The sequence below is a fragment of the Haliaeetus leucocephalus genome, unplaced genomic scaffold, assembly GCF_000737465.1.
Source record: "Haliaeetus leucocephalus isolate CR32 unplaced genomic scaffold, Haliaeetus_leucocephalus-4.0 Scaffold251, whole genome shotgun sequence".
Taxonomy (NCBI): domain Eukaryota; kingdom Metazoa; phylum Chordata; class Aves; order Accipitriformes; family Accipitridae; genus Haliaeetus; species Haliaeetus leucocephalus.
In genome coordinates, this window is record NW_010972687.1 from 6,395,138 (window position 1) to 6,414,043 (window position 18,906).

Genomic DNA, 18,906 nt, shown 5'->3' on the forward strand with positions numbered 1-18,906 from the left:
ACGACATGGCTTGTGCGTGCACTAGGGGTATTTGATCCAGACTGTGAGTGGATGGGAGGGAGGGGGTTGAGAAGCATTTGAAACATTTTGAAGAAAAGTGTAGGTAATAGAGGGTTAATCTGTTTTCCCCCTGAATGTCTGCTTTCTTATGCGTGGTGTACACTCAGCTTGTGCATTGCCTTGGCGGAACAGCCCAGACCCGTTCCTGCCATGGTCAGCATTACCCCTTCCCACTCCTCCACCTTTACGCCCTCTCGAGCATCCCCTTTTTTGAGCTTCACCACCGGAATCTTCTCCAAAGGTTGGTACAGCAGGTTCAGGGCGTTTGGAGGCTCAGTTTCCATGGCAGCCGGGCTCCTCTGCTCCCAGACGGCAGCTCAGGAGGAGACAGGAGGGAGAGCAAGAGAAAGTCATTAAATGTGCCAATTAGTATGCAGGGCCAGGGCTGCCATGGCTGGGAGTGCTGGCAAAGGCAGGCAGTGGTAGGGGTGCCCTGGCTGTACAGTGGACCAGGGGAAGATGGAGTCACAGGCATTTGGCTACGGTAGGCAGGAGCTGAAGGGCAGCTGCGCCTGGCTGGGGCAGCAAGGAGGGTACCACACCGGACACATACCTGCTCTCTTAGAGATGAGCTGTCTGGCATCATTCACACCCCACAAGCTAAATGCCCCAGAAATAAGGAAGGCCCTAATTTTCTGTTGGGCAGGAACAGGGACAAAAATTACATATTCTGAAATTTGTGCATTTGATAATCAGTCAGATATCATAGTGACATTCAGCTGGAAAACTGCAGAAAGGGGAAGGAGAAGGGGAACTTAACTCAGATGAAGATATGGTATCTTCTCTGCTGCCACTTAACTTGTAGCACACAGCAGGACATGACTTTTAGAAAAGATGCAGCTTAGAGACCAGGGTGCATTTTCATGGGAACAGGCGACAGGGCTCTGCTAGATTCCAGTTGTGATGCTGAGCGACATGCTGCCCCCTCCTGTAGAGCATCCAGTTTCTGTTGGACATAGTCTTTTTCTTCATTTCTTGGCCTAGTCTGTTTTTTTTATTTAGATTTCTCTGTTCTGTTAAGTGGTTGCAATCTTTTGTCCTGGTTGACAGTATTTCAGAGCTGCATGTATTTTATGCAGCTGTACAGGAGCTGTAAAGGTTTTACAGTGTTTCTGAGTAAACAATGCAATGTGACAGTCGGAGATTGTTAGAGGGATTAATTCTGTTGTGATAGAAATGTGCTAAAATATTTAATCTCTAAAAGGAAAGCATTCTAAGTATCTTAATAGGACATTGACCAGTGCTATTTCAGATTTTGATTTTCTTTTTAACCACTGCTGATCACTTTTTCCCATCATTTCACATTCCATGGAAAGAATCTGTCTAGAGAAATTCCAGAAGGTTTTGCCTATTAATTAATCATTTTGTTGTTGCTTGGTTTTATTTAGGCTGTAAGATAATCCATTCCCTTCCCAATACGTGTTTGTTCCCTGTAGTATGTTTTAGTGCGTCATCTGGGATCCAGTTGTTTTAAGACATGGTTTATTGATCTTGTGTGAAGCTTTGTTTGGTTGGTTTTTCCTGTGAATTTCTGTAAAATGTGCCTTCCCTCAGTGCAGATCTTGAGTATCGGAGTTGTACGTGGAGCGGTTTTGAGCAGGGGAGGAATTCCTCTAGGAATTCCTCTGGAAATAATTTAGAGACTAGTGGTATTGTATTGAGCTGCTCCTCATGCCCCTGCCAACCTTTCACCGTGGCAAACTGCCCAGGACCTGAAACATACTGGGAATCCTCTGGAGGTTGGGTTCCTTCATACTCAAGGAGGTGCCACTGTCTGCAGGAAGCTGCCCTCCAAAAAGCATAATGTTCCCTTCCAACTCCTGGCCTTCCAGCCGCAGACACTGCTGAGATTTTTCTTAACTGACCTCTGTAGGTTTTTGCATCACTTCAGAACTGATTTAGAGGATGCACAATATCAGAAAACATGCTGTAGAATGTGTGACCTAAATTGAGTGTCAGTCACATTTTATTTTTAATTATCTGAGTACATTTGGTTTTAAGTTTCCATTCAAACTGAAGTTTTTTGGGAGCATCTGGCTGTTTTGTTTTGCTGGAAAACACCAACATTTTTAATTTCAAAATTTCTTGCTCAAAACTGTTCCAAATATTTCATTTCATGAAAATGTCCAGTACTTTTGCCTGATATAGAATCAAAGGCATTTCAAAACATCAATAATTCTCACAAAGAACAGAACGTCTTTTTTTGACCACTGTGGTTTTATTGAATAGACTAATAAGGTGACTGTAAGTAGCCTAGGAAGTTTGTATAAATCAGGTTGGATTTCTTGGGAAAGAGTAATTTAATGGGAGATGTTCTCGGCGGCGAAGTAAAAGGCAAACTTTTCTGCTGCCTTGTTGAGTCTTATTCTGTTTATCCCATCTTCATACTCTGCTGCTTCTGATACTTCTGAATCACAAGGTATTAACATGATAGTCTAAAGTCATTGTGATTCTTCTATCAATCAGTCCTTAGACTAAATAAAGCCATCTCTTCCTTTACAGAGCTAATTCTTCTCTCTTCTTTGTATTGGCAATACAGAACAAAATGGTCTAGGGCTCAATTCCACATGGACTGCTTCTGGATACTGTTGCACAATATAAAAATGTTATCCATTTCTTCAGAATAGTAGAAAAAGGTTGAATTCCAGAACCTGCATCCCAGCTCATGCTTTCAGATGCAGCTCTATCTTTCATTTAAGTTATTGCATTTTTTTCTTTCTTTGCATACATAATACCTATATTATTCTCATAATTAACAGTGATAATATTTTATAATATTAACATCAAATATTAAATTTTAAATATCTTTAAATATTAACAATCCTGACAATATTAATGATAAGAAGATTTTTCCATTATTATATCATGTTAAAACTAATTATTCTGGAGATGAATTTGTGGCAAATACGTTGTAGTGATTGGCATCCATCCCAGTGCTAATAATCAGCAGAAAGTGTATAGCGGTTCTTCCAATCCCCTCCAGCTGAGAGCATCATGAGCGACTTGCATGGCATGGCCCCACAGAGATTAATTCCACCCTTAGTGCTAAAGCATGATCACAGAATGTAAGCCTTAGACAGAAATTATAAAGATATTTGCAGGTGCTGAACTTGCCAGTTGTGTATTTAAACTTAGGCTTCTCAGAGAATAAGGACAGGGATAGTAATGATAAAGTATTGTTGGCCCAGTGTTAGGCGTTGCAAAAGAAATTCCCGGTGCAAATGCACAACAACCAAAAGCTGTACTTCTACTGCAAGACAGAAGGCAAATGCATTAACTATTTTGGAGGGAACAGCTCCCTTTGGTGGCAGACATAATCCCAAGACCCCTAGAATTTTGGGGTCAGTCTGTATGCTGTGGTTCATTCCTCAGACCTCTGCCTGAGTTTCACCTAGGGGCTCACCCTGAGAGGCTGTGCTCCCTAACTCAGGGGAAAGCCCTATTTCTGGTGGTGTCAGCTGAAAAGCACAATTTGATCAGGGCTTTCTGACAGCCACTCACAACCTGTGAAATCCCCCAGGAGCCAGTGGAAATTGCCTTGTCTCCTGCCAATAAGGGCCTGTGGGAGTCCTGCAGGGCAGTGGAAAGCTGTCTCTGTGTTCTCTTAGAAAAGGTACCAGTTCTGCCTTACTCTTATTTTATTCCCTACCCCTCTCGCAGAGGGAAAAAAACAAGCAAGGAGACTGCAGTTTTTGTGTCCTACATGCTGGAGAGGTGAAATGATACTTATTATTCTTGTTCTGAATCCTGTGGTCTTTTCAGCAGTGTTCATTCTGAATATTGCATTCCTTTTGCTGAAGCAGAAGAGGGTTGAGGCGTCTCATAACTTGGCAGTGTTTTGACCATAGGTCACCTTATGCAGGAGGCTTTTAATGTTACTGAGTATTTACTGAAATAACTGAGAGGCACATGCAAGATTAGAACTGAAAGAGTCTTCCCAGGCTTCAGTCCATCCATAAGGGGACTGCAGTAAGTAAAAGGGTTATGTAGAACGTAGTGCTCAGTGATGGCTGCTTGTGTGCTTGCTGATTGGAGATGCTTTGCAATAGATAGAAGGCTGACTGGTCATCCATTCCTGCATGCTCTGGTCTATGGTTGTGACCATTTGCTTTTTTCCCAGCTTCTGTTCACCCTCTGTGCTGCTCCCATCTCCACACCCTCTTTTCTCTTCTGTTGGTATTCATCTTGATTCCTTTCCCTATTCCCCAGGGCTAGGCTGTTGTGTTGTTGCTTCCTTTAGGAGATGCCTCTTCATTAAAGTGCTTCTGCTGAGCATAAAGAGTCCCTTATTTGAGAAAGTGTCCATCAGGGAGAGTGACCCATGTTAGGTTTGTTTAACAGGGGAAGTTTTCCCCTGCATTATCTAGAGCCAGGACAGTCTTGGGGACAATAACTTCCTTCTGCCGTTATTGTGTCAGACCTGTCACAGGAAGATATGGATGCTGGGAAGCTGTCTGACCTTAAAGAGTAAGAAGTTGGATTGCATTTTGAACAGCAATTGTCAGACTTAATTCCTGTCTGATAGAAGCATGTTCTGTATTGGCTCACATATTATACTTACTGTTATCTCTTCAAAACGGGCAAAGAAAGTATATGTAGGACTATTTTGGGGTTTCAAATGGCTAACACCCACTTGACTGTTTCCCTAGCTCAACAATTTTCACAGAAAACTCGAGCCAGCTCTTGCTTTCCAGCAAAGGTGTCGTACTGACCATAACAGTGAGATCTCACTAAAACTTAAGCACCCTTACCAAATACACTGCAGTGCACTTACTATCATGCTATAAATATTTCCCTATGTAACTAGATGTAAGTAAAGTGTCAAAATTAAGTGGCATACATTTTGTGATGGAGTCTTCATGATCTTGCATTAATCCCATTCCTCCACTACCTAGTCTCAGCAACAGAGCACCCAATCACTCATACAGGGAGAACTATGCATAAAGTGTTCAAAAGAATTGAAAAGCAAATTAAAACAGATCAAATACACAGTTCAGCAACTCAGAGGACATTCACTTAAAATGTCAGTAGTCACATGGAATTGCCATGCTAGCAAGGCACCCTCTTTTGTCAGTGTTAGCTAGTCAGTGATAAGCCAACTGATAAAATGAACATGAGACTTGTATAACACTCATTTTGAATGTCCTGGAAGGCTGAAGTATTCTTACAGAATGGGTCTTGCACAATACAGTGGGTTTCCAAACTCAAAATCATTTATGGTAAGAGGAAGATCCTTTCAGGAGAACTTAGTGGTGCATCTGTTTTTTTGTTAACAAAAGCCTCTTAGCTAGCTCAATGACTGAAGTGTGTTGAAGGCAAACTCCTATCTGGCAGAGAGGAAAGGAAAATAAAATGGGGCTGCAGCCTAAGTATGGGGTCAAGGCTAATGGGAACCTCAGAACCACCCCCTTCCTGTAGGCCACAGTAAACCATAAAATGAAAATATCCTGATGGATACAAGATCCAGGGACGTTTGCACAGGAAATAACGACAGAGGCTAGGATGCAGGGTTAGGTGAAGGTGACAGCCTAATACACAGAAAGAATAATAGATTTGCCTGGCAAGAAAACAAAACTATATACTAAGGCCTGAAGCACATAATATTTTAATAAGAACATCATTGAGTGCATTTGATAATACTCTGTGTGGATCATCCTAAACCTGTCCAAGAGTATTATAAAGTAGCATGACTTTAAAAGGAAATGCTTTATGGAACAATATTTCAAAAGTTTTCATCTGAAGCAGATGAAAAATATTATGAAGTACAAGAACTCACAAACAGTATTAGGGCTATAGTAACCCACTATCATATAACCAAGTTAAAGTGCAGCTGCTTTGGTGAGCCCATTTGAAATTTTTTACAAGTGGCTAGAAAAAGTGTTATTATTATATATAACATGTACCGCAAGGGTGTGTAGGAGCCTCATGTGGAACAGGACTTCACTGACCTAAGCATTATGCAAGCATAGGTCAAAAAACTAGTGCCAGCCTAATTTAGATATGACTCGGTTTAGTACCAGAGTTTCACAGAGATTAATTTGGGAGTCCTAGCCCGAAGTATTCCTGAACTGTCCAAAACACTGGGGCTGTAGACAATCTCAGAAAACCCCAACCAAGTTGAAATATGTCATCTTAACAATATGAGACATTCATTTCCCACTTGGCTTATTTTGAATGTCTCCAGGACCTCTTTGAATGTAGGCAATCCTGGAGTCCAGGAATGCTGCATGTAAGATTTATATTGAAGACTGTACAGTTGACCTGCACTTTTAACAATAGAGCTCTCAAAAAATTAAATCACTGTCCTATCTACTTTGGTGTAAAATTGCAGCCTGTTTTTAAAAAAATGGGGTGCCTAATCTTCAAGCTCTTAGTTCTACTGCAGATCCTACTTTTATTTGAGCAGTGAAACTAAAATTACTTTTATGCATTGATATTGAATTAATTGTGGTATTACACAGCAGTGCAGCAAGCAGAGGACTCAATGTTTAATAGGATTCTTATTCTTCCAGAGAGGAAGGTGAGCATGCATGAGGAAGGAGCCACCCCAGTGCTGCATGATTACAGTAAGGAGTAGTTTCATGCTAGGAGGAGGTAGAAGATATTCTGGAATGTTGTCTTGGGGCACTGCAAAACATATGAGGGCAAATCAGGGAGAGTAAGTGTAGTTGTGGGTTTCTTTCTCACCCACCTCTTCTCCTTTGCCCACACAACACTAGCATTTGGTGAAGGATGTGAGGAGTATGTTGCATAGTCTGTGGTGTGGTGTGGAAATCTGTATATCTTAAATCTTCAGAGAGCCCTTACCTGAAATGCAGCAATGTTCGTGCAGAGTTCTAAATCCTTTCAAAGATCACTGTGATCCTCATCTGTTCCCCAGGATCACCTAGAAATGAGCAAGTTCAACAGGCTTTATATTAGAAAGCCAAACCTCCACCATGATGACATGTCATCAGGGGATGGATCCACCCATGGAAATTTTAGGGGGCATTTCTTACTAGACTGACACCTTCTGTGAATGCTTGCATGTCAGGAGATTATCTGGCCTTGTTTTAGAGGCAGAAGGAAAGATGCTTTAGCATCACAGGCAGAATTTACAGCTCAGTGTTGGTGTTAAATGCAGCCACATGAATTCCAAGAGCCATTGTATACACCTCTCGGTATAATGTTTCCTAAATGGAAAGTGACAGTGCTGAGGGTAGAGAAAGGCACTGAAAAGAATTAAGAAAAAAGACCTGAATCAAATACAAAGCCAAAATGCAAATTTGTGGTTCCAATCCCTCTGCTGGTGTACATTCTCCCTCTCACCACTGTAAAAATTCAGCCACAAGCTATAAAATGATTTCATCACTGCTTGGGCTACACTTTGGCTCTTGTGTCCAAGAACAATATTTTAAGCATGGCTTGAGGAATAATTCAACATATGAATTTGATAAGAACAATTTAGAATTTTGCAAGCTCCATAGGAATGAGTAATATATATGTTTTTTTCAGTAATAGCAGTTACTGGTATTTTTAATGATCATATTGCGTGTTGTTTGATGGATGCCTCATTTCAGAGCAAATGCCTGTTTCAACTCACAAAATGATGTCATGGTACAAGTGAGGAGACAAAAACTAGAATTCATGGAAGGAAAACAACAGAGACTATTTTCTGTTCTATTTTAGTGAAACTTTTCTCTTGTGTTTTCCAGTTTATGTAATCAAATTATGGCCCAGAGAAGATGAGAAGTAGAAAACATGATCAAGACTGCAGAAGAGAAGGAAAATGAGCACAAGGACCTTGCCATTGCCTTGTTTATTAGTATCTGGCTGAGGACCAGTATAATTTAGCGTCTCTCAGGTCCCTTCCAATGTGGCTGTCTATCTGCATAGACTTAGATTAGCCCGTTGAGACTATCAGTGTAGACATTCCCAGTGTGGGCACTGAAGACAGATCAGGATTGTCATTGTGATCATACTTCCCCCTTGCTCTTTAGGCAAGTAGAGATAAGTCTGCACAGAAAAGAGCAATTGTTAATTCTCTGAGATATTGAGATTATTGGTCTTCCTTTGAATTCATGAAGCCTTGCTCTGCCTTCTTGATGCTTCTGGCTGGAGAGAGTACATCTCTGAACTCTCTTCAGGCAGTTAGTAGTTGACAGATTTGATCTGACATGGCTTGCCCAGCATCATACAGGTAGTCTGTGAACAAGCCAAAATAGCCAATATAAAACGGTTGAGTCACTTATTTCCTTTTTGCATTGATGGTTCAAAACAACCTCTTTCATTTGTGGAAAAGATGTGGGAACTCAGTAGGTTTGCCCATATTCTTAGGATTTGTGAAACTAAAGACTCTACTCATTTTGTTGCCTCACATACGTGTGGCAGTTTGTTAATCTTGGTATTTGTAAGCCGTGTGATAAATTAACAACCCAGGGAAAGGGGGAGAGGCTATCTAACTAAATACAAAGAACTGGAACATCTGAGACATTTCAACTGAAAATTGTGGTGCTCCCATGCGGTGTACATTATAGAAACACTTTTGTGACTCACAAGGGAGAAGTAAAGCTACAAACCAAGCTCTGTTGTTCCCCTCTTCTCCTGTGATGTAATTTGACATGACCAGTAGAGCCAGACATGCTACATTAACCTACAGTAGATTTGAAAAGAATGCGGTTTTCAGTAAAATAAATATGGGAAAAGGTTGTGATCTCTAGTACTTGAGAAATAGCTTTCAGACTTGACATCAGGAGTAGAGATTTCCTAGTGAACACAAACTGGCTTATGTGGTTTGATACTTGGCTTTCAGAGTCTGCCCTCGAGTGACTGCTGCTTGTTCATATTGACTGTGCAGTTCAGCTAGCATCTTGTCACATTACACCTCAAACCCCCTATTTAAAAAAGCAAACAGAAGTTAGGATTTCAGCTATGGTACAGATTTGTAGAGGTCAGTTTTCCAGTGCATATTAAAGGTTATTTTTAAAACCTCCTTGGCCCTGGTAGCCCAGACTATTTGGGATTAATAAAAAATGGAATTGGATATTTCATAAACTGTTTGCTTTGAAAATCAGAAAGGCAGTAGCTGCAGTTTATTAATATTGCATTGCAAAATTGCTTTGCTGTTGACTTGGACCATTAGATGATCATCCCAGAGCCTGTGAGGATTTTAACATGAGTTCCACCTGCTTGTCTGCTGGTACCTGATAACTCTCTTCATCCACTGGTAGAACCAGCAGACACTCAGGTGTGGAAATAGTGATAGGATACAAGTGATATAGTGACTACTTTTTGTAAAGCCAAACACAGTACTTTACATGAGCTCAATATTCTGAGTTGCATGTTGTGCTGCTGGAATGATCAGTTACTGTATGCTATGGCATAACTTGGTATAGCAAATTAGGAGAATAGAAGGTGTTTTAGAAAGGAGAGGCCATCTGGTTCAACAAGCCAAGTCTTCTCTGGCTTACTGCAATCCCATCTCCCTGCTTTTTCACCAAGGTCCTGAATTCCCATCTTCAGAAAGAAATCTACATGTCCACTGAATTAATTGAAATACAGTGCTCGAGTTGTCTTTACCACGGTATACCTTTCTTTTCACTTAGATTATCATTATTGTTTAATACTAGAATTTTTACTCATTTTAAAGTAAAAGAAATGATATTTTAAAGGAATAGACAACTTCTTTTCATTCATACACACTTCATCCTGGGACACCGAAGAGCTGTAATCTGTTACTTTTCAGTGCTGCAGATTTCTACTTGGTTAACTTCCCTTCTGTCCCTCTGATGGGGGACATTTGTTTTAATCAGAGATGTGAATCATATCACCTTCTTGATAGCACTCATCTGATCTTACCTCCAGGGCACTTCATCTTCCTTTCTTGGAAGAGTGAGTGCTCTGTAATGTAGTGACTACTACAATTTTTTAATTATCCTGTATATTTGGCTGACCCAGTATGATACTTTATTGTGTAAAACACAACAACAGTGAATACAGTTTCTATATCCTTTCAGCTTAGCGTTTGAAATGGTCTTTGGAAGATGCCGAATTGTAAGATACATTAGGTCATTCACATATTTTGATTCCATGTGGCATCTCTCCTTCATTCCACCCTTTTGACAGAATAATTTCTAGTGCTCCATAAGCATTGCTGAGAAGTTTGATAAGAACTGCATATTGCAATGTGTGGCCGTTCTACATAGGAACATAGGAATAGCTTCTCCAAAGGCCCCTCTAGTCCAGGATCCTGTCACTGTGAGTAACCAGTGCCTGCTGAATAGTATGAAAACAGGTTAAGCATATATTTCCCTCATGTACTCTCTTAGCCTCCAAGACTCTGCAGCTCAGGTGCTTCCTGGGCCAGAGATGGTATCTGTGTGTTTGATAGCCCTTGTCAGATTTTATCCTCCATGAGTGTGTTTAATCACTTTTTGATCCCAGATAAGCCTTGGGGGCTGGGAGTATCTTGTGGCAATGAGTTCCACAAGCAACTGTACATTATGTGATGGGGTACATCCTTTTGTTTGTTATGAACCTGCCATTTACAAATTTCATTTGTTGTCTTCTGGTTCTTGTGTTATGTGAAACTCTGAGTAATTTGTCTTTCTTCATCTCCATACTGCTCATGGTTTCATAGAGACTAGTGAGAAGAATTTTATCTCCAGCAACACAAAGTTGACGCACAATATTGAACTGATGTTGTTGCACAACTGAAGAGAGAATTTACAGTGTAATAAATGTTGTTCTAGACACTGTTTCAGTTTTCTGACAAGACCACTGGTAGAATTAATTAAGAACTTTAAATGTAAGCCCCTTTTGGATAGAGATGAAGTAAAGCAGGGTTAAAAGTGAAAATGAAAGGACACATCTTTAGCTATTGGTTTATAATCTGCCTTATTTGATAATTCAGTAACCTCATGTACTGCAGTGGTATGGCTTGTTATGGCTGTTAAAATAATATATTGCTTTTCTGCAAGTGGACATGGCAGGACTGATGATATTTTAAGAGGAGACATTGACTTTGTCTGCAAGGCCAGGGAATGGAATAAATGAAAATAACAATTATTGATTTTTTCTTGTGCTGAGAGAAACATTTGCCAGCATTTTATGAGGGGGAAAGAGCAGATGTTCACCAAGAGAGGAGAGGTTTTCAGTTTTAGCAATAAGACATGATAATTTTTGCAGAGAACATTTCTTTGCAGTTATATCACCCTGAGATGGGAAAACAAGTCAGAAGACCAAAACATAAATAGCAAAAACTACCCTGAAATGCTGCAAGTAGACAGGTTGCTTTTTTAGGAGGGGGTGAACAAATGAATCAAAAGGTATAGCTTGATTCCAGTTTGGCAAACTAAGACAAGTTGCGTTAAAGAGACTGATCATATATTTGTCACGTGACAGTTAATTTAAGCATATGCTGAACTGTGTTGCTGCTTTCAAGACTACCACCCTGAATTGCAAAACGTCTGAGATCAGCAGGGCTCTGGAGAGATGCAGCAGTCAAGCCAGACAGGGCGTTGGGCAGGATCAGGGCTGAAACCCATGGGTTAGTCATTCAGGTTCATTGGGCTCACAAAGTAAAAAGATTACTTTTATCCTGTTGGCAGAAAAAGCGTCACTAGTCTTCAGAGAATATACAAAGCGCTGTGACACATTACTGCAATGTCACTCTGTGGGAATCGTGGGAACCTGGGAACACTGAACGTAAATGAGGAAGTCTGCTTTCCAAGGCTATGCAATTGGTTGCTGTGCTTTTTACTGCATGAATTCAGAGTAATCAACTACTTAAAGCCAGAAATTCAAAAAAAATGGGGAAGGGGTTATGTAATTCAATGCCTGCAAAAGCTGGGGGTTGGATTTGATGTCCTCTCCAAGAGTGCTGGAGCCTCTCCAAATAAAGCCACCAGCATTTGGCAGGAAGAAAGACTACTCCCTGTTCCAGCTAGTCCCTGTCCTGTCCTTTGGTCAGCTCCTGCAGGACCCTACGGCATGGCTCTGGAGCCCCAAAGCCCTCTGTCATACCCTCAGCACCACAACCCCCAGTGCTGCTATGGTAAGACCTGGTTGTACCTGATACGCATTGCAAAAATGTGGCCAATCCATTCAGCCTTCCCTTTTCATGGTACAAATGAGTAATGCATAAACTTGGTGGGAATTGATTGAATGGTCATCTTAGCAACATTATTTCTTGTGCCTTTCCCAGCCTGTGGCTTGCATCTTATCTGTGTAGCCCCACATACAGTCTGTTTCTTCCATATGTCTGTATTGGCTTCCCTGGGCTCCACCCACAGCCTTGTGTTTCCAGCAGGAGCACAAGGCTTCATTTGCTTGTTCTTTGTAAGAGAGCATACCTGTTTGCTCACAAACATCGGGCAGCAGTGTTCCTGTGGCAGTTGGGCAGTAGATGCTGAAACAGCGACCAGGGCAAGGTATTGACAGATGCATTTTTAATTGGCATAGGGAAATTGCAGTGGTTGCCTGCCTCTAGCTTGATGACAATCAGCTGAGGGCTCTTCTCTGTAGCAGTAATATTAATGTGCAAAAAAGCTGGGTTTACATTGGATGGATGGATGGATGAATGGATGTGTGTAGGCCCTTGGGCAACAAATATCAACTCCCATGGAATTTTGTACTACAGGCCTGGTTTCCTTCTTAAAACCAAAATTTCTGCATTAAACAAGCCTCACCATTTCCTAGTGCCTGCGAAGGAGGATACAGAACATAAGGCTAAGACATGGTGCTTCTACAGAAATCCTTGGAGTTTGATGTTTGCAAATAAATGAAAACAATGTTGAAGGTCAGCTTATCTGCCAACTTCCAAAATTCTAAATTCATTTAAAAGATGAGTGCTGAAAGTGGTGACAAGTGGAATGACATTGTATTGTTGAAAATGCAACATTTCATACGTGGAACAGTGTGGCAGTTTCCCCTTGGAAGTGCTTCTTTGTGGAACATCATAGTTCACTAATCTGGCAGTCTCCATCCTGTGGATAGTTTGCACATTGCAGAAGCTAATTCACCAGGCTTTCTGGTTTAGATTGTAGCCCAATATTACTGGTAAAAGCAACTAGTGAACATAATACAAGGCTACAGCTGGGCTAGGGAGTGCTTGCTTTCATAAACTGACATATGGAAGCAAGTACTTAAGTCCCAGAAAGGATCTGTAGAAGTGCAATTCTAAATAAAAATGAGCCATCATAATGCAGCTGCTTTCAGGTAAGCATCAGGAAAATGTACCCTAATTTGTATCCATAAAATGGTCATTTTTGCAGCATTTTTACAGCTACAGTATGGATTTTAAAGTGGTAGCATATTAAGTTAAAACTGTAATGCTTTTAAACCTGACATAACCTTAGCTAGACTGAATATAAAGGTGTTATTTACTTGCAACTGCAGTCTGCTTACCACACATCCATTTTAAAATTATGTGTATCAAGCAGCACTGCAATTACAGTGTGCATAGCAGGGACTTTATCCTGCAGAATGTTGATGATACCCGAGAGCTGTGTAATACTTGCATTTCCTATTAAAGCATATGCAGAAGGCATCTTTTTGAAGCACTCAGCACCTTTAAAGTTTGGTCAGTGTAGCCATGTTTTCCTTCATTGGTCCTTCTTGGAAAACACCCCTTAGCCTTGCTGAGAATTTGGCATCAGCAGCAAAAAGGCACTCCACCTTTCTTCACCGCTGTTATGGCACAACTGTGGGTGCTTGGACTCAACAGTCCAATAAAGATCAAAAGAAGCTTACAACTGACTGTCAGTTTATTTCAGGCATCCTGTGAACAGTGGTGTCAAGTCCCAGACTTCAGTTGAACAAAGATCTGAAGCATATGCTTCATTTTAAGCATATACGTAACAGAGCCCTTAATGCTTTTCTGAGCTGAATGAGTGTTGACTCTAACCACTGATCATTAATAGAGAAGGAAGTGTGCATTTAGAAAAAGTGCCTTTGGCCAAGCATCTGAGTTGAAACTGAAGGTGCTCTTGCACCACAGGTAGATGCTCAGCCTGCCACAAGTGATGCTCAGTGTTGCACAGATATCCTGTCTTCATTGCAATGCTATCTGGCAAGGAGAACACCCCTTATAATACTTTTATTGATACTTTGGGAAGGCATTAAGTATTATCTTCACAAAGATGCTGAGGCATTGGAAGTAACTTTGCCTAAAATGATTGATATTGGCAATGATAGAGAGACCTCAGAACTTCTCAGTCCTGGACAAGTACTCTGACCAGTGAAGTCTTCTGCCTTCAGGGACAGAAATGGACACAGCTCCAGACAAGATGATGTGGGAAGAATGCCAGAGAGCCCTATGGCTCATGCTTATCTGTAAATTGAATTCTTGGTGTCGATACTGATGAGTCAGTCTTGCTGTGAGTGCAAAGAGCGACAGCTAGGTCTGTGATGTTACAGATCAGTTCATCACAGAGCCACCATTTGGTGGCAATTTATCATCATCACTCTAGAGGTGTGTCATTCACTTTACTGAATGACATTGGAAACTCAGCATAGAGTCCTACCACAAATACACTGTGATTCTGTAGCAAGGAACCATGGGAAAAGAAGATTTGGAGAGTGGGGTTTTTTTAATTGCTTTTTAAAAATCTTTTGATGTAAGATGTGACAAATAAGAAAAAAATAGAGACACATGCTTTATTGTTTATAGCTTTCATTAATTTTTAAGGCATGAGTCAAAGAAATTGCTGAAAAGAACCAGTAGCAGAGGCTATATGATGAGCAGATCTAAGAGCCATTTTAATATTTGATGAGACCAAAAGCTTCTCATCACTAACCATCTTTTAATGGCACTTGCCCTTTGTCTGGGTCTATGTGCCTGCATGTTTCTGAGGGACTAACTCTTCTGACTTTCTAATGAAATACCATTCAAGATGGGGGTAAAAGTGGTGGTTTGGAGCTCTTTTGTTGCCATGTCAGTTTAGGTTATGATAAAGTGAGAAACTGAAGCTTTGTTTGCATCTCAGCATGTTCGTGTGTTACTTCAAACTCTCCACAGCATTTAGTGACATCTCAGTCAAAGATGATTAAAAATACGGATGCACAGAGCCTTACAGCCAGTCTGACTGCCAGAGCGGTAAACTAACACAGAGACAAGTGGGATGAATTGAGTAAAGCACTTAAAAATGGATATCCATTCTGTGTCAGTGGAGTGCTCACGTGTATGTTTTTAAGTTAGGCGGAAAGCAGCAGGAATTGGGTCCCCTTCTGAATGGCTCTGAAATCTGTGCACAGCAAACTGCATCGAGTCAGAAGCAAATCCTCAATGTAGCCAGGAACTGAAGTCAGGAGCCCTGCCTTTCATTCAGCATCTGGACAAAAGACAGTCCTCCATCACTTGTATGACATCTCATGTAGGGGGAGGAGAAGAAGAGCCTAGTAATAGACCAAGTCTATGGAAGTTTTAGCATGACTTTCTGTTTTTATGGAGTCAGTAACGAGTGTTGACTTGTGGCGATGGACAGAACAGGGTTGAGTTCTCCCATCTGTAGCTGTATTTCTGGTATGCTGCACTAACACTGAATTACTGACAAATAGCTGGAAATGGATGTTCTGTGTGATTTAGAAATAATGTGAACCCTGACTGAACTTCTATTGGGTTTTCCTTCCATTTGCTGTTTCGACATGAGAACAGGGAGGGCATTATTAAATAACAACAACTGTAAAGTCCCACAAGGAGAAATTACATTCTGAATTGACAGAAACTTGAAAATGCAAATGTGGTTTCATAACTAAATAAATTTTCAGACAGTAAAATGAGAGTTAATCGAAAGTTAGATGTCCTTGAAAAAGCTTTACTTTTTTTTTTTTAACTTCCTTGGAAATATTCACAGCTGTCTTGATGCAAAAGTAATCAGAGTATCTATTAATCTATATGACAGTATCTCAGCAGTGGCACTATTTTAAAAATTTTTGGGGGGATTTCTTTTTTGACGGGATCCGGTCGGAAGGGGACATAGCAAGAACAAGTAATTGTTTAGAAACTGGAAAGAAGAGATTTTTTTAAAATTTAAATTAAGGTTAGGAAACCTAATTTTAAGGAAGTATAGCATTCTGGGGAAAATGAAAAATGTTCTAAGAGACTTTCAGAAAGGCATTCACTCAGTGAAAGATCCCATTCAACATGAGTTAATTTGGGATAGGAGCCATGTCTTACTAGTTGTTTATTATCAAGGAGATATATCCAAAGGATTGATTTTTTTTTTAAAGCTGTATACGACTGGGTAGTTTATGTGGAACAAAATAATTTGATGCATTAACTTTGGAAATTATCAAGAGAACATAGCATTGCTTTAATTCACTGAAAATTAGGATATTAAAACATACAGATCCTCATCCTACTGTGTCATGTAGTCAGACCACTGTGTCTTCGTGGATTTCAGTTGATATCACTGAGTTTCTAGGAGAATCATCAGTGCAGATTTCATTTCATGAATCTTTTTTAGCTTCCTGAGTGTTAAAATGGAGAATAAAACTGGACTGCTTTTAAGTGGGTGGGTAAGCTAAATTAATTAATAATTTCATAGACCTTCCTGTTCCTTGGGTAGGGTGTGCCAAGTAAGTGTCGAAGATGAGTTTGCACTTCGGAAACAATGTCTTTGGAGATCCTGTTGAGAAACCTATCACGGTAGTGATTGTTGTCGGGGGAGAGGAGTTTGGACTGTGAATCCCTAGTTTTTAAAATGTCCACAAAGTGAATGGTATCACATGGGAAAAAAAAACCCAACATAAATTCTCCTTATTTAATGTCTTGATAAACTACTTGTGAGGGTCTGGAGGAATTATTTCTGACTCTTTCATTTGCTTTTCTCAGGTTGGGGGTCACACCATGCTGCCCATTCGTTGGATGCCTCCGGAGAGTATCATGTACAGGAAGTTCACCACAGAAAGCGATGTGTGGAGCCTGGGGGTTGTATTATGGGAAATCTTTACCTATGGCAAACAGCCATGGTATCAGCTCTCAAACAACGAGGTGTGTGTAATACATTCTCAAACTGCATTGGGAAGGCTAGCACGTTAACTGTTGGGGTAGCTTCTCTGGAGATGGGACAGCAACAAATTTATTTAGTAAAGGCAAAACCCTTGATATCAGATATTTATGGTATTGTCATGAACTTTGTGGCTGAATTTCTTCCTTTTCAGCCTTTTCTCTCCAGGGTGAATGGAAGTTGTCCAAGCAGAACTATACCAGTTGGAATTTAGCTTTTTCCTTTGTATAGGATAGTGTCTCCTCTGGGTATTGAGAAAGACCAGGAGGCAATGAAGAGGACCTTAGCTATCTCCTGAACAGGCTTTGGGTGATTTCAGTTCCCTATCATACATGTCATTGTTGCGGGGTGGTTGTCCAAAACCATTCTTGAATAGATTGAAGTAATCTGGATATCTCTTGATTTCCAGGCAGTCACAAGTAACCCGTTTCCAGAGACTAGCCACAGTGATACTCATAAGTTTAAGGAGGGAGGGAGGGACAGGCACTGATGGTCTGTGTGAGCAGGGTGAAAACTGCCTCCTTCTGAGATGAGGTGAAGTTGATAGAGAGAGAGAGAATGGAGGTATGGGATTACTTCCTGGCTATCATTCCCTCATGAGTGGAAGGGGCAATGTGGGTGAACTTAACATCAATGAAGTTACTGCTCCTTGACAACTTACATTACAGTGATTTTTCCAGATCGCATCCTGCTGCTTATGCATCTTGGCAGGCTTGGCTGGGTGACTGCCACCAGTGACGCTGCTGTGGCAATTAGCAGTTAAGTCTTCCATGGGTGACCCCCATGTAGTTGGCAAAGCTGTGCTGATGCTTTCCTTGTGATTTCTCATAGGTGATTGAGTGCATCACTCAGGGCCGAGTCCTGCAGCGACCTCGCACATGCCCCAAGGAAGTGTATGACTTGATGCTGGGCTGTTGGCAACGGGAGCCTCACATGAGGCTCAACATCAAAGAAATCCATTCCCTCCTCCAGAACTTGGCCAAGGCATCTCCAGTCTACTTGGATATTTTAGGCTAAAGTCTACTAGCATTTCTTCTTATGGGCTGCGGGAATGAATGTGTTCAACTGCCGCTGAACTCCATTAAAATGTGTTCTTAACTTTGACAGTATTAATGACAAAGTTGCGGAGAAGCTTTCAAAGGGCAACCAATGTGCACTTCTCCATCTGTAGACACAGTATTGACTTTTTAGACATTACTGAGACGTATCTCCTCTCTCTCTCACTCTCTCAGTTTCTATCATTTTTTTCTTCTCTCCTGTCTTTCTAATCAATTTGGCTTCTGCATTATTGTAACTCTACATAGACAAAGGCCTTAAAAACCTGATCTGTTATATCAGCAGACTCTGCAGTTTGCCCACCACAACTACAATGCCTTGTTGTATTCATGCCTTTGATGTGGATGAAAAAAAGGGAAAAATATATTTGACTCGAACTTTGTGATTTCTGCTGTACAGCTACTAGGAGTTTCTATGGATTCACCTCAATTTTTTTGCTTCGGCATGTGGGTGGAAATAGAAGACTGGTGTTCTCTACATGAAGCATGTTCCTTGCAGAGATAAAGCCAGATGGAAAGAAGACAGTCTTGTGTGATACACTATCTGGAGGAATTAGGGGATCAGATGGCATCCAACCCCACAAAAAAATACTGAAATGATTTGATGGAAGGCAAGAGGGGGTTTAGCACTTTCCCTGAAGAGTCTTTCTGAGGACTAAAGGAATTGTTCAAGGAGGTGCTTTGCTGGCACCTTTAATTGCCAGATACAAGTAAAAGGGAAAAAGATGCTGCCTGCACTGCACAAAATTATGTTAGAACATGATAAACTAAACACATGCCCTTATTTTGTCTTCTGATAGGAT

At 40.8% G+C, this 18,906-nt stretch overlaps 1 protein-coding gene across 1 annotated transcript in view; it reads left to right on the forward strand.

The window, feature by feature from the left end:
- Positions 1-18,458, forward strand: part of NTRK2 (neurotrophic tyrosine kinase, receptor, type 2) — a 185,086-nt gene extending 166,628 nt beyond the window's left edge. Inside the window, exons 15-16 of the mRNA XM_010568646.1 lie at positions 16,874-17,032; positions 17,880-18,458. Of these exons, the coding sequence (XP_010566948.1) occupies positions 16,874-17,032; positions 17,880-18,065 (345 nt within the window). The 3' untranslated portion in view covers positions 18,066-18,458. The remainder of the gene's footprint in view (positions 1-16,873; positions 17,033-17,879) is intronic.
- Positions 18,459-18,906: the final 448 nt, after the last annotated feature.